This window comes from Coregonus lavaretus (genome assembly GCF_964263955.1).
Source record: "Coregonus lavaretus genome assembly, chromosome: 25".
Classification (NCBI taxonomy): Eukaryota; Metazoa; Chordata; class Actinopteri; order Salmoniformes; family Salmonidae; genus Coregonus; species Coregonus lavaretus.
Window position 1 is genome coordinate 15,680,364 of NC_140012.1, and position 16,430 is coordinate 15,696,793.

Sequence of the window (16,430 nt, forward strand, 5' to 3'; positions counted from 1 at the left end):
TTTAATGTTTTCCTTCCTCTAGTTTTCTTCGGAGATGGATCTTTCTTGGGAGTTCTTAGTGGTTTTACATGGCACTTTAAGCATATTGTAGTCTATTTCAGTTCTAATGAAATTAAGCTCCGGTTAAAAAAAAATAGCGATTTTATTTAGCTTCAGATAAACTCAAATATTCAACGAGGACAACGTCTAATCCCAAATCAATTACATCAATGTCCGAACACGTAGACTCTTGCTGGCAGAAACCCAAGGCCAGGGTGGTCAAAGAAACATGTCCTCAAAGTACTCGTCAAACTCCTCCTCCCTGGAAGACAGAAAATAGTCCGATCAGAGTTTAAATGGCTGGTATTAGTGGCCAAAGGCCTAACAGGACATTGTAAGGATGAGCTAATGTGGGAGTGCTAAGCTCACCTGGACTTCTCCTCCATGGTGGGGGCTGGGCCTTTCCAGTGGTCTGCCTCCGACAGGCCATCTGGCTCCTCACTGTGTTCTCCCTCTGCTACAGGGCAGGAAGGAGACAATATAAATCAGAAAAATGTTATTCATGGAGAGATTTTCATGCATTACATTCAATCATAATGCTTTCATAAACAAACACATAAGCTTCAACTGAGGGATTGCTGCAGCACATAGAAAATAGGTACAGCGCTTAAGGTTTGAAGAGGGTCAGAAGAGTCATGTCCGACTTAAACTTAGAAGAGTATGGCCCTTGGTCTGCGCCTTGGAGTTTGGCCTTCGTGTGCAATGACTGCTTTTATTTATGTTAAACCGACAACCAAGGGTAAGCAGGCCCAAACTTCAAGTGCAGCTGACAGCGTGAACAGATTGAAGCCGCAATGAAAGCATGACCATTGTCTGACTTTCTGCAGAGATTACTCCCCTGAGGCTTTAGGGCCAAGCTTGCACACATTTTAAAAGGTATTTAAAGGCACCTGTAATGGATGTGGACACTAGGGCCAGTCCGGTCTGCCTGCCCCGAAATAATAGACTGCTTGACTTGGTAGGGAAGTGGAGAGTGAGAATGAACGGTACCTTTGTCTGAATCCTGGGAGTCGTCCTCAGAGTTACTGGGGGAGGAGCGGTCTGCAGGGGGAGAGAGAGGGGGAACACAGGAAGGGATCAGTCAGTTTAACTTGGACAGCCAACTATGTGCAGCTGACATTGGCAACAACAAAAAGCAACATGACCGTTGAAGGGTCATTAACAAGCAGAAAGTGTTGCGATTTTTTTTTTTCAGTCAGCTATTATGTAATGGGCAATTCCACAGTAAGAGTGACAGAGTCCGATTTTTCACTTTAAAATGTCAAACAAAAACCAATGATTGCAAAGTTAAACAAACCATACAACTCTATTCATAAGGACTACTTTTAACAATTTCCACTGAAAACTTTACAAAAACAAATTTACTTTAAGAACAGTGCAGATGAAAGTAGCCCTTGTGCATAAAGTTGTATGGTTTGTTTAACTTTGCAATCATTGGTTTTTGTTTGACATACATTTTAAAGTGAAAAATCTGAGTCTCAGTGTCACTGTTTCCGTGGAATTGCCCTAATATCTCAACACCGTAGTAGGCCTATACACAGAGTGTACAAAACAATAACACCTGCTCTTTCCATGACATATAAACTGACCAGGTGAATCCAGGTGAAAGCTATGATCCCATATTGATGTCACTTGCTAAATCCACTTCAATCAGTGTAGATAAAGGGGAGGAGACAGGTTAAACAAGGATTTTTAAGCCTTGAGACAGATGTGACATGGATTGTGTATATGGGGGCCATTCTGAGGGTGAACGGGCAAGACAAAATACTTAAGTGCCTTTGAACGGGCTATGGTAGTAGGTGCCAGGCACACCGGTTTGTGCCAAGAACTGCAAAGTTGCTGTGTTTTTCACGCTCAACAGTTTCCCATGTGTATCAAGAATGGTCCATCACCCAAAGGTAATCCAGCCAACTTGACAACTGTGGGAAGCATTGGAGTCAACATGGGCCAGCATACCTGTGGAACGCTTTCGACACCTTGTAGAGTCCATGCCCCGACGAATTGAGGCTGTTCTAAGGGCAAACTTAATATTAGGAAGGTGTTCCTAATGTTTGGTATACTCAGTGCAAGTTTTTCATGGGGTGTGAGTCGGCAAATGCTAATGTTTCTAAAATTTTGTATTATTACACCATCAAGACATTAGTACAAACACCTTCAGCACTTTTAATTGTATCACCATGGCCTGTTATTTTTGTCTACCTATAGCCATAGTTGTACAAAGATATGAAACGGTGGAGTCTTGCCTTTGTGCCTCCTTTTATGTTTGTTTTTGCTTTTGTGTTTCTTGGAGCCTTTCCTGGATCTTTTTGACTGTGGCTCAACTTGATTTTCCTCAGACGACTTTGGTATTTTTCTCTTGGCGATCACCTCCTTTCTCCTGAAAAAAGTCATTTGTTTAAATTCTGCCAATTGTCAAACATTAACTGTGACATTTTGACAGTGCAAAAAGGGGCCAGAAACCCCATGTGTTCAATAGATGATGACGATAAACTGACAAGGAACAATTAGAGATTCAACTTACTTGTGATGATAGTTGAGTTTGAAGGAGCACTCGGGGCAGAGTCCTAGAAAATACCATCTCTGTTAGTATGGCAAACAATTGGAATAGAGGATATATAGGAAATTATCATTGTGACAGACTGCTTGATATCGCTACATTTACTTTTGCTTTTAAGTAAACTATGTTTATTTCGCATGTCGGTGTTTCCTCAGGGTTCACAATGAGAGAAGGGAGTTATTCTTCTGGCTTTCCGAATGTGATTTGCTTCACCATAATACTGGAGCGAGGATTAAAGTCCCAGCCCTAGCTTAGATGGCCAGTAAACAACAGAGCTCTTACTGAGTTTGACCAGTGCGTTTCTCTTCTCTCCCTGCTCCACATAGGCAAAGTTCACCTCCCAGCTCTTCAGGCCATCCTCCTTCTCACAGCGCTTGTTCCCACACAGAAACTGGCCTACAGTGTCAATACAATAGAAACAGGATTCAACTGCATTTCCATACCACACAGAGTAGAGCAATAGAGAGACAATGTTTTTACACTATACAGATTATTACTCAATGTACTCTCATGACTACCTGCATTCTGCAGGTTTTTGCAAACCCTCAGAAACCTGCATCTGGGCAGGTTTCATTGAAGAGAACAGACTGGGGGGAAAATATTTTCAAGTATATGAAGTCACCCAGTATTATACCTATTTTAAGGCACATTATGCACATAGGATAGTCTGAAAACAATGCGAGAAATGCCAATGTAAAGCTCAACAAGGGTGTGTTCACCTGTGCAGTTCATTATCACATAGGTCACTACTAATCAAGCCAAATTAGCTCTCAATTGGAGGAAAGGTGCATAAACATGGCTGTATCTCTACAGTGCCTTCAGAAAGTATTCACACCCCTTGACTTTTTCCCACATTTTGCTGTGTTTAGTTTTTTTGTCACTGGCCTACACACAATACCCCAAAATGTCAAAGTGGAATTATGTTTGTTGAGATTTTTACAAATGAATAACAAATTAAAAGCTGAAATGTATTGAGTCAATACGTATTCAACCCCTTTGTTATGGCAATCCTATATAAGTTTAGGAGTAAAAATGTGCTTAACAAGTCACGTAATAAATTGCACGGACTCTGTTCAATAATAGCGTTTAACATGATTTTTGAATGACTACCTCATCTCTGTACCCCAACATACAATTATCTGTAAGGTCCCTCAGTCGAGCAGGGAATATCAAACACAGATTCAACCACAAACACCAGGGAGGTTTTCCAATCCCTCACAAAGAAAGGCACCTATTGGAAAAATCAGACATTGAATATCCCTTTGAGCATGGTGAAGTTATTAATTACACTTTGGATGGTGTATCAATACACCCAGTCACTACAAAGATACAGGCGTCCTTCCTAACTCAGTTGCCGGAGAGGAAGGAAACCTCTCAGGGGTTACACCATGAGGCCAATGGTGACTTTAAAACAGTTACAGAGTTTAATGGCTGTGATAGGACATTGTAGTAACTCCACAATACTAACATAATTGACAGAGTGAAAAGAAGGAAGCCTGTACAGAATAAAAAATATTCCAAAACATGCATCCTGTTTGCAACAAAGCACTAAAGAAATACTGCAAAGAATGTGGCAAAGCAATTAACTTTCTGTTGTTTGGGGCAAATCCAATACAACACATTACTGAGTGCCTCTCTACATATTTTCAAGCATAGTGGTGGCTGCATCATGTTATGGGTATGCTTGTAATCGTTAAGGACTGGGGTGTTTTTCAGGATAAAAAATTAACTGAATGGAGCTAAGCACATGCAAAATCCTAGAGGAAAACCTGGTTCATGCTTATGTCAATTAGATATATCTATTTCATTTTCAAAGATTTCTAAAAACATGTTTTCCCTTATGCGGTATTGTGTGTAGTTGGGCTGTAACACAAGAAAATGTGTAATAAGTCAAGCGGTATGAATAAGACCTCCCTTCCTACCAACAGTCAAGGCTTGTGGTTGACCTGCCGACGTTCCTACTGCTGCGGTCTAATCTTATTTTACACCATCAGGGCTCCTTGTACTCCTCTCCCCCTGCAGCAGGAAGCATGAAGCAGGAGGGCTGGCCAGTGGCCATGCCTTAACCCCGACTGACCATCAACAGCTTGGGTTTATCTTTAGCAGGCTTAATGATGGATCCTCCAGATTGCCCAGGAGGAAAAGTGTGTCATGAGCAGTCAGTACTGCCTGGTCTGCCCTTTTTCCTTGTCATCCTGCTGTTTAGGAGTCCTTGGGCCTCACCTGACCCCAGGCTGCTGGAGCTGGCAACATGTCATGAGCTGCCTTCTTCACATGCAGGCTAATTACCACCTTATCTGCCAGAAGAGAGCCCATTCTCTCTGATGCTGACAGCTGTGATTATACGTACCAATGGAAAAGCATAAGCAACTAGAGTTAGAGGTCCCTTCTAGAGAGACAGTGTCAATGTGACTTTAGGCCGCTGGAGCTGGCTACATGCCATGAGCTGTACGTGCAGGCTAATTAACCCCTTATCTGCCAGACAGGGCTCCATTCTCTCGGATGTTGGCGAGTCGTTCCAAGAACAGCGTCCCTTTGATATTTTAAGTGTTGTGCACTAATATTGACTTTTAAAATCCTGTTATATTAAATGAAGTGACCTTTTATACAAACCACATGGAACATTTAATACATCACATTTTTTATATGAACACAGACTTACTGAAGTGTCAAGAAATCTGCATTTTGAAATGTTCCACGTCATGTTTTTTTTTACTTCTAGGAAGATTTTAACCCACTTAACCCCATCATTTCTCCAAGTTTTCACCATCATTGTAAAGCCCTAGTTTTGCCCTATGTCGTTGCTTTGACTAAGTCATTTCTGAAGATTAATATTTATTTCATATGATCAGTGATTCATTTACGTTTGTCCCACATTTTAAGGTCAACCCTGTTACGTGAACTGAACTCTCGTTTTAATAGCAAAAACATTGAACATCTAATATTCAAATCACAGTGTAAAAGCAGGTGAGCTTTCTAATATTTTTGGTCATTTTCTGGTGTTTTGTGGTAGAAAACTGAGTGTTGAACATTACACTTCAACCCTGTTACCCATAAATAGATGGACTAGAATGTTTGTTTTGTTTTATTAAGCTTGCTTTCAATTGCCCCTCCCTGTTGCACACAACATGCTTCCATTTCCCCTTAAGATAAAATCATCAACCCTGTTACAGTCGACCCTGAATCTTTAATTGCCACTTTTCCTGTTACTTTAATTGGCATTGTTCTTATTTTGACCTTTTGAGATAAGAAAACATGTTTTCTATGAAGTGGAACATGTGCTCTTTATGACATAATATTATAATTAGGTGAAATAAACGTAAATTTTTCTTCTTTCTTTACACTACCCAAAATACACTACTTTCGTGGAACGACTGGTAGCTGTGATTATAAAGCATGTTAAGCAATGAAAAGTGAGTTACTCTCTAGGGAGAGGTCCCTTCTTAGACATACAGTGTATGACTTCACTGGAATGGATCCATGGCTTGGGTCTCTGTGTCCTTCCAGTTTGGACAAACTGTAGCTGGCTTCTTTGCTGTTTGACTTTCCAAAACATGTGGTAAAGTTTCACCAACAACTGTTCCAAAACTAGCCCTTGATCATGACTCTCAGTTCCATTACATTACACATAAGAATCATTGGACGAAGGCGTCTTCTGTACGGGGGAGTTTTGTTAAGAGCCTCGACGCTCTGTATGAACATTAACACGCATCGCTTACGGTACGGTTTTGGAAGCATAAGGACCTTATCTTTCATCACAGTGAGAAATCATTTTCAAAAAACAAAAAGTGAAATTGATACACACCTTTATAGGGTTAGGGTTAGTGTTCCCACACGACCCTATCTCCACGTTACAGGGCTTGTTTACGGAACACAGACAGAAGACAGAGGCAACCACCTGTGCTAATTAGCCATCTAGCATGCGCCAAACCCCTGTGTCTAAGCGTAACTCGGGAGTTGTAGAGGAAGTGTAGTTTTGTCGGATGGAGGCAACCATAGCTGTATGATCTGTGCAAAACTGCTTCAGTAAGTGTATCTTTTTTATTTGAAGGATTCTTTCTCGCTGATGAAAGATAAGGGCCATATGTTTCGAAAGCCGTATCGTAAGCAATGATTACTGACGTTTCTAAACGTTAAAACACAGCTTCTGAATTGTAGTTCACATGAGTGATTAACATAAAGAGTTAATCGCTCGCCTTTGACCAGCAGGGTGCACTCACGGCATCAGATGTTGATGGTTACATGGACCTAGGCAACCTATTTTTTGTGATCACAGAATAGTTATTTTCCTCTCCGAAAAGGTGGACTGCAGCATAGTCTAAAACCTTTCAAAATGTGAAAGGCTGGCTACAGCATACAGTCGTGGGCTAAGCTACCCACTGAAAACGGTAGGGAGAAGGCAGAATGCCACCTAGAGTTTGAGAGCTATTCTCGCCATAATAGAGATAAATTATGATTATGTCATAAATAATTTCACAAATATTGTTTATAAAAGCCAATGCTGATGCTATGTTGAACTTGAGGCAACCATGATTAAGTGGCCTAACGCTCAGAATTGGGGGTCTGCCCGATAAGAAAAAGCATATTTGTCACGTCTACTCCCGCTCCCCCGCTCCGGCGCTCGACGGTTTACTAACCACCGGTCCTGGCAACCCATCATGACGCTCACCTGGCAACCCTCATTACGCACACCTGCACCTCGTGAGGCACACCTGGACTTCATCACTACCCTGATTACTTCCCCTTTATCTAGCACCCCCTAGCATCGCTCTTCGGGCAGTATTGGTTCAGTTTTCATGTCCAGACGCTTCTCTCGTTTTGTACTCTCCATGTTCGTTATTATTAAACTCACCATCTGCACCTGCTTCCTGACTCCCTGCGTCTACGTTACAATGTTGAAAGATATATATTGTTTCAAAGTGAGCAAAATAACAAACTGATTAGAATATTTGACTACATTTACTGTTTACATGTCTGTGACCTTTGAACAGAAAGTATCCAACTCATGGAATTACAAATTGATTGCAGACAGACATGTCGAAAGGTTAACTACAGACCTTGCTTGGTCAATACATCTTTACATGTGTACTAATCTCGGCTAACCCAGAACTAAAATCTTGCGTAATTTGGTCAGTTGCCTGATTAAGTTCTGGGTCTATACATGTTAGAAATGGAGAGTTCTGGTTTGCGAAGTCTCCGCCCTTGCAAAAAGGAAACTCTCAGCCAAACCCAATCCTGACACAGCCAAATAACCAGAGACGAAAACCCAGAGACCGGAACTACTGCTGCTCATTATCCCATTCAGTCTCGACAGATTCTACAGTTTACACTCCTGTCTCATCATGACGTAGGCCCTACGTACTTCAGACTGGGGATTCTCCAAACACCAGCTTGGTTGGCAACAGTGTTGAGTTAGGATACACATTGTTGAATCGTTGCCACATTGTTGAAGTGTCAACTAGGTTTCAAGGAGCACACATTGTCACATGCTAAATTAGGCAGACACACCACTGCCATATGGGGATGGACAGACGTGGTCTTAGCTAAGCCCACATGCTTGGTTCAGAAGATATAGAAAGACAGATGGCATGTAAACAGTACGCTAAGACTCAGACGGTAAGAGTGTTAGGGGCCCTAGCGCTCCTGCGGCAGACACGAGAACAGCCACCAGAGAGGAGAAGACCGAGACATAAGCCTAAGGAAAGCCGGTCCTTCTAACAAAAGCATCTGGTCCTTTTCTTATCAAATGAATGCCATGCTGTATAGAGGGTGAAAAAAGGCTTATGACCCCTTTGGAAAAACAACAGCTGTAAAAGGCTTGCTATAAAACCTTGTATATAGTAAGAAAGTGTTGTTGCTGGCCAAAACGGGTAACTAACGTTCATTACACATGATTAGATCAATACTTTACCTAACCCAAAGCAACTTGACCTGTGACACAGGGATAGCATGAAACTAGAGTATGACTACCATTGGCCAGAGAGAGAACATGACTGCCCTCTGACGTACTCTTACACATGTAGATGATCTGATTCGAGGTCATGGATTGGTCATTGTATCCTATTGGAGGGAATGATAGTACAGAGCATCGGCTGTGAACTTTGATGATCTGAGTCAGCCTTTTAATCCTGTGCCACTGCCTACAGAACAGCAGTAAATCAAAATACAAGGGCAGGATTAGCTAGTGACTTAATCTGGTACAGCATATTGGCTTATTCAGCTTTCTCAGAGTGGCAAGAATAGATCATTCTGTTCAATGCATTACTTCAAGTGTCTGAGTGCTCTCACCTCGTAGCATGTCCCAATAACCTATTCTATTTATACTTTCTATCACCCACAAAGCTTTTTAAAATAATTTACAAGTGGATAATTGAATGGCTACTCTATTTGTGTAGTTACTTCCTGAGTACCAGGGAAGACAGAGATTTATTTGAAAGCATCAATGGCAGACATACATCTATTTGTTTTGAGAAAGACATTTCTCTGGTGATTATTTTCAACATAATGAGAGTTTCCATTTAGGGGAGTGGAGACTTCGCTAATCTAGTTAGTATCTTTTCTCATACAAATCAACTCACCAACTAAGCTTACTGACTAATCTTAGTGGTTGGCTACATTTCACCCTCCTTCTCTCCCCAGTCAAAATCCAAAGAGGTAAACTAAAAACCTTATGTGCCTACCTTGTGGTATTACAAGAACAGGGTTGCCAACCCCTGAAAGCTGAGTCAAAGTAAACATGTCTTGACCTTTATTGCCATCTGGTGGTAGAGCTCTGAATTACTTCTGAATAGAGCTGTTGGTTGATAGGTACAAATGTATGTCTCTGACTCTGCATATTGGAATTTTAATGGTGAACTGAATAAGCAATTAACTGAATAAACAACAAACGAGTAAACAGAAACAGAACTTTCATCAATGTATACATTTATAATGTATACATGTCTCTGAATTTAAAATGAATAAAAACTACCTTTGCCAGAGACGACTTCCTTTTCTATGCGCCATCGGAACCCAAACTGGTGGAAAAGTCATCCTCATTAATCACATAATACTAATAGAATACTATGTATGCACACTTACATAAACATAAATATCAAAATAGCACATACCTTGTTTTCTTTATATCTGCTTAGGTCAGCGATACAGTATTCTTTGAAGAGCTTGTCATAGTACTTCTTTGCTAGTTCTTTCTCCCTGATAATAAAAGAGCAGCTATTGGTGACCAATATTTCAAACAGTGGCAAATAAAAGTATTTTGTTTAACAGTACTTACCATGTCATTTCTTCTTCATCCTCATCCCGCCACAGGAAGCGATGGTTTTCACGCACCACGTCCAGGTCCGATTTATCATTGGCCCTTAGGTTTCCAATGAAAAATGACGTGTCAGTATTTTTTTCATATCACACAGAGATGTATCATTATGAAGATCTCTACTCCACATATTAGGCAACATTAAAAACAAAAGCAAAACTTACGTGGAGCGTCTGAGATCCTCCACCTTCCCTCCATAATACAATATGTAGTCACTGACAAACTTTTTATGTCTCTCAAACTGAAGGTAAATTGTTAGGGAATCAATTACAATAAAATCATGCATAAAAAGAAGGAACTGAATTAATGTGGCATCAATTAAAAATTTAAACATATATTGAACATTGTTGCTAGGTGAAGCACATTCAGGGATAACTTTGCTGCTATTCTGCCAGCTACACACTCCAAAACATGAATATTTAATCACAATGCACTCTAACTTGCAACGGGGGACCTTTTATAGTTTTCTTACTTGTGAAACCTCTATATCGTCAATTTAGAAGGATACAGCATTCATTGATATCAGGTGGTGACGTCTGTTTCTGGCTTCCTCCCTGCGTGGGAACACAAAACACTTGCAGTCACCAACAGAAAACATAATTGACGTCAGGCAACGATGCTTCATTATGAAAGAGACCTTTTACTGTACCTGTCATATTCATGAGTAGCAACATCCCTATGTGCCACCTTTGTGTGTCTTCCTTTCTGAAAGGGCTTCCGCAGTAGATCATCCTCATGTTTCCTGCAAGTCAACATTAATGACAAAACTATAAAAAAATGTTACTCATCTGTGTTTATCTTGAAGTAGGCTAATTGTTTGGATTTGAGCTTAGATTGGTATATGGTCATCAGGCCCTTACCTTTTCACTCCACGTTGAGACGTCTCCCCATGGCCCTCGTCATCACTGAAGTCGGAGTCATACCCTCCGCCTCCATGGACCTGCAAGAAAAGTAATATTTCTGTCATCATGCCATATAGTTTGTGAGAGCTTCTTAGGGCCTCACGATAGTAGGCCTATAACCTATTGTTAAGCCATCAAGCATAGGTAGGCTAAATCTACAGAAATGGGAAAGGTAGCTAATGAAATAATCATTGTTTTGAAGCATAGAGGAAGTATGTGTGACTCATTGTAAGGTCAGCTTTATCAAATGGCCATCTCAGCAGACTGGAGGAAACATCACACCTGGGGTGCATTGCAGTGATCTCAACATCTGCAATGCGAAGGTCAGGATGTGGGGATGAATTGGTTCGGATGCTGTTTTGTCAACCTTGTGTTTATATCAGTAACTACATTTGACATATAGCAAGGAATTGATCATTTGGGGAGAAATTGGCATTCTCACTTTACTTTGACTCTGGCTAGAGAGTTAACGTTCGCCCAAATGTAATAACAAGTGAACTTGCTTGCTAGCTTTAGCTACTTGCTGTTGATCATGGCCATTGCTGGCAACAATATGCATTTTTTTTAGGGCAAGGTATATAAGTAACGTTAGCTAGCGTTGTCTCCGAGGTTCCACACAATGGGTAACCTGCAGCTAGCCATATAACGTTAGCATTGAAGCCAGCATATGACTGTTGACTAGGTCCAGATACAGCTAGATATGAATGAAACAAATGGATCGAGTATAAACACACTATAAAGTAGTCCTTTTTGTCTGACCTAAGATAAAGTCGAGATACAACTACCTTTACGAGACTGTCCATATTTCTCGCCATGCTCACGATTAGCCTACGGTTTGTTTACATGGACAAAGTCTTCTTCTTCTTCGGATTGGCGGATCGCATCCCACTTTTAAGGTGCATACACCGCCACCTACTGTACTGGAGTGTGAGGCCAGTCACAGCCTACCTACATTAAATTATCTTCATTACTCCTGTTCCTCTAAGAAAGTGAAATAGAGCCCTAGACACATTTACATTTAAGTCATTTAGCAGACGCTCTTATCCAGAGCGACTTACCACTTCCCTCCCCTTTCCTCCCCCCACTACACCACTCAAACCCCAACCCTGTCCAACATCTCTAACCCATTTACACAATCTCTCACTATCTATGTCATACAGTTCACAAAATATCAACACATGCTTTCCGTTTCCTCCACTAAACACTCATCACACAGCCCTGTTCCATGTCTTCCTATCATCCACAACGTGGCATTCAAACATGTGTGCCCAAACCGTAGTCTACTCCACACAACTTCCTCTCTCCTACATCCCATGCTCCCCACCTCTTCCTTAACTGACCAGTGCACACGATAAAATCGCCTGCCCTTACTACTAGCATCCCACTCCCTTTGCCAAAGATCTAGCCCTTTTGCACCGACCAAGGACTTGACTACCCTGCGGCCCAAACGGGACCTGAATATCTACACCCTCTCTCCTCACCGCACTCTTAGCCACCACATCAAACCTTCTCATTCCCCTCCACACCCACATGGGCGGGAACCCAGCAAAAGCTTACCACCACTCCCATCCTCTCTGATCCCATTAACAGCCTCATCATCTCCACAAACAAGTCTCCCCTATCCAACCTGCCCGTCTTCACACTACTCAACAATGCAGCCGAATCAGAGCAGATCACCACTCAGTGGTTTCACCTCCTCCACCAATCTCAAACCTATAATCATGTCCATCAACTCGGCTGCATACACTGACACATAATCAGTTAACCGCTTACATACACTAACATTGAAATCTGGGATATACACCCCTGCCCCCACCCTACCACTGACTGGATCCTTTGAACCATCTGTATTTATCCTTAAAAACGAATAAATCTGATTATCTACAGTATACGGTCGTGGTCAAAAGTTTTGAGAATGACACAAATCCTAATTTTCACAAAGTCTGCTGCCTCAGTTTTGATGATGTCAATTTGCATATACTCCAGAATGTCATGAAGAGTGAGCAGATGAATTGCAATTAATTGCAAAGTCCCTCTTTGCCATGAAAATGAACTTAATCCCCAAAAAACATTTCCAATGCATTTCAGCCCTGCCACAAAAGGACCAGCTGCCATCATGTCAGTGATTCTCTTGTTAACACAGGTGAGAGTGTTGACGAGGACAAGGCTGGAAATCACTCTGTCATGCTGATTGAGTTAGAATAACAGACTGGAAGCTTTAAAAGGAGGGTGGTGCTTGAAATCATTGTTCTTCCTCTGTTAACCATGGTTACCTGCAAGGAAACACGTGCCGTCATCATTGCTTTGCACAAAAAGGGCTTCACAGGCAAGGATATTGCTGCTAGTAAGATTGCACCTAAATCAACCATTTATCGGATCATCAAGAACTTCAAGGAGAAGGCATCAGGGCGCCCAAGAAAGTCCAGCAAGTGCCAGGACCATCTGTTGAAGTTGATTCAGTTGCAGGATCAGGGCACCACCAGTGCAGAGCTTGCTCAGGAATGGCAGCAGGCAGGTGTGAGTGCATCTGCACGTACAGTGAGGCGAAGACTTTTGGAGGATGGCCTGGTGTCAAGAAGGGCAGCAAAGAAGCCACTTCTCTCCAGGAAAAACATCAGGGACAGACTGATATTCTGCAAAAGGTACAGGGATTGGACTGCTGAGGACTGGGGTAAAGTCATTTTCTCTGATGAATCCCCTTTCCGAATGTTTGGGGCATCCGGAAAACACCTTGTCCGGAGAAGACAAGGTGAGCGCTACCATCAGTCCAGTGTCATGCCAACAGTAAAGCATCATGAGACCATTCATGTGTGGGGTTCTCAGCCAAGAGAGTGGGCTCACTCACAATTTTGCCTAAGAACACAGCCATGAATAAAGAATGGTACCAACACATCCTCCGAAAGCAACTTCTCCCAACCATTCAAGAACAGTTTGGTGATGACCAATGCCTTTTCCAGCATGATGGAGCACCTTGCCATAAGGCAAAAGTGATAACTAAGTGGCTCTGGGAACAAAACATCAACATTTTGGGTCCATGGTCAGGAAACTCCCCAGACCTTAATCCCATTGAGAACTTGTGGTCGATCCTCAAGAGGCAGGTGGACAAACAAAAACCCACAAATTCTGACAAACTCCAAGCATTGATTATGCAAGAATGGGCTGCCATCAGTCAGGATGTGGCCCAGAAGTTAATTGACAGCATGCCAGGGCGGATTGCAGAGGTCTTGAAAAAGAAGGGTCAACACTGCAAATATTGACTCTTTGCATAAACTTAATGTAATTGTCAATAAAAGCCTTTGATACTTATGGAATGCTTGTAATTATACTTCAGTATACCACAGTAACATCTGACAAAAATATCTCATAACACTGAAGCAGCGAACTTTGTGAAGATCAAAACTTTTGACCACGACTGTATATATCTCCACACACAGTCTCACGTCCTCATCCCATTCTCTCATACCCTCATATCATATCCACATCTGCACTTGGTTTCGTAAACAGCCACGGAGGAACGTTCCCCAATGCAATTACCGGCCCTATCTCTCTCTCCCCCAGTCCATATTCTACCACTTTCTGCCCAATTGTCCACCGGTAGTAGGAGGTTCCTCAGAGGAGGAAGGGGAGGACCATCCTCCTCAGTGAATTTCATAAAAATGAAAATGTCAAAATATTGATAAAACTATACTAAATATATTCAAGTCACCAAATAATTGATTAAAACATACTGTTTTGCAATGAAGGTCTACAGTAGCCTCAACAGCACTCTGTAGGGTAGCACCATGGTGTAGCCGGAGGACAGCTAGCTTCCGTCCTCCTCTTGGTACATTGGCTTCAATACAAAACCTAGGAGGCTCTTGGTTCTCACCCCCTTCCATAGACTTACATAGTAATTATGACAACTTCCGGAGGACGTCCTCCAACCTATCAGAGCTCTTGCAGCATGAACTGACATGTTGTCCACCCAATTAAAGGATCAGAGAACGAATCCAGTACTGAAAGCATAAGCTACAGCTAGCTAGCACTGCAGTGCATAAAATGTGGTGAGTAGTTGACTCAAAGAGAGAGAAAGACAATAGTTGAACAGTTTTGAACAAATTAATTTCTTTAAAAATGAAGGAGAAGCAAGAGAGATCTCATTTTTTTTCACTTTCAGTTTTACTTACTTAGCTAGCAAATGCAGCTGGCTAGTTTAGTTAGTAAAACACCCGGCTCAAACAGAGGGATGCTATGTTAGCTAGCTGGCTATGACTATCCAACACAATACTTGAACTCTTCCAAGTCATGGTAAGCTTTTGGTTTGATAAATGTATTGCCAATTTGTCCAATAGAAACTCTTGTTTGCAACTGTTGGACTAATGATTACACTCTAGATAAGGTAGATACAGGCAAGAGTGTGCAAGGCGGTATTGAATGTGTCACTGTCTGTCATCTCACATTTTTCTCTCGAACTGTGTGCACCTACGTTGTAAACTTTCATTCATAGGCTAGGTTGTAGCAACCTCATGATGGGTATAGCGGAAATTTTAGTATCATGTAGTAGCCTAAACCTATCGATGTTACATTGAACTGGGTGAATGGAATATGAATGACAGTCATTCAACATCCTCTAATAGAAATAAGGACATGCTCATGAAAAAGAAAATCGTCCTCCCTCATCATAAACGGCACTGACCGCCACTAAATATATGGCCTGGAGAACGTGCGGCACACAAAAAGAAAGGTGGATTAAATGTATTTCTAACAGTGAACTGCCACAACCATTGATATATATAAACACCATTGGCCACAACCAAAGTGACAGGGCAGGTCCTATCCAAATCAAAGAATGTTTCCAACAAATGTGATGCTGGAATCAAACCATAGCCTAATACCGAATACACAAAATACATCAGATATTCAGGTGCTGATTTGATTAATAAAAGAAAAGTTGTTTTTGAAAAAAATAAAAGAAGTAGCGAATATGAAGAGAAACTGAAATACTGTAGGCCCCTAGTCTATTTTGAACATGCACACACAGAGAAATCCAGCCAAGTACCTCAACTCCTCCACGACGTTGAGATCAGACTATTAATAAACTTCAGACTCGTTTGAGTCACTATGCAGTCGATACTTAAATTCGAATTCTTAAACCCTTATCGTGTCCCAGAGGAGGCTGGTGGGAGGTGATATAGGAGGACGAGCTCATTGTAATAGCTGGAATTAAATGGAATGGTATCATCCTGTATATATGGAAGCCACATGTTTGACGCTGTTCCATTCCAGCCATTCCAATGAGCCGTCCTCCTATAGCTCCTCCCACCAGCTTCAACTGCACAGTATGTACCTACAATATGTGTCCTCTGTTGTTGCGTGCCTTTCTTTGTTTGCTAAAATCCAAACTTTTTAAAGGGACAATCCACCCCAAACCACGAATTCCTATGATTAACAGTGTTAAACAGTGTAAAATAACACTAATATGTGAAAACATTATTTTTTGTGTAGGGAAATGGGGTGGAGAAGTAACCATTAATCATATCTGCTATCTGCCTGTACTTCTGTGGCCTCATAGATTCCATTACAGATTCCATTACAGATTCCGTTATACCAAATGGGAACAATAGATCTCTTATTCTTCTGA

General features: G+C 41.5%; 1 protein-coding gene across 1 annotated transcript; it reads right to left on the reverse strand.

Annotated features, from left to right (window-relative positions):
* Window positions 1–128: 128 nt before the first annotated feature.
* fra10ac1 (FRA10A associated CGG repeat 1) lies at window positions 129–11,683 on the reverse strand. The gene is made up of 14 exons (XM_084141481.1): window positions 11,596–11,683; window positions 10,769–10,848; window positions 10,558–10,650; window positions 10,417–10,462; window positions 10,073–10,149; window positions 9,870–9,953; window positions 9,706–9,790; window positions 9,567–9,612; window positions 2,879–2,992; window positions 2,561–2,603; window positions 2,283–2,416; window positions 1,030–1,080; window positions 409–496; window positions 129–301 (listed from the first exon to the last, which is right to left on the reverse strand). Exons 1-14 carry the CDS (start codon window positions 11,623–11,625, stop codon window positions 259–261), a joined length of 1,014 nt encoding a protein of 337 aa, XP_083997607.1. The 5' UTR covers window positions 11,626–11,683; the 3' UTR covers window positions 129–258.
* Window positions 11,684–16,430: the final 4,747 nt, after the last annotated feature.

What these genes read in the sequence shown, in the direction of transcription:
- fra10ac1 (XM_084141481.1), bottom strand. Translation starts at nt 11,625, where the DNA reads ATGGCGAGAAATATGGACAGTCTCGTAAAG. An exon ending in GATGAAGAAGAAATGACATG is followed by an intron (nt 9,791 to 9,869) that starts GTAAGTACTGTT and finishes TTTTATTATCAG; the next exon opens with GGAGAAAGAACTAGCAAAGA. An exon ending in AAACGCACTGGTCAAACTCA is followed by an intron (nt 2,604 to 2,878) that starts GTAAGAGCTCTG and finishes GGTATTTTCTAG; the next exon opens with GACTCTGCCCCGAGTGCTCC.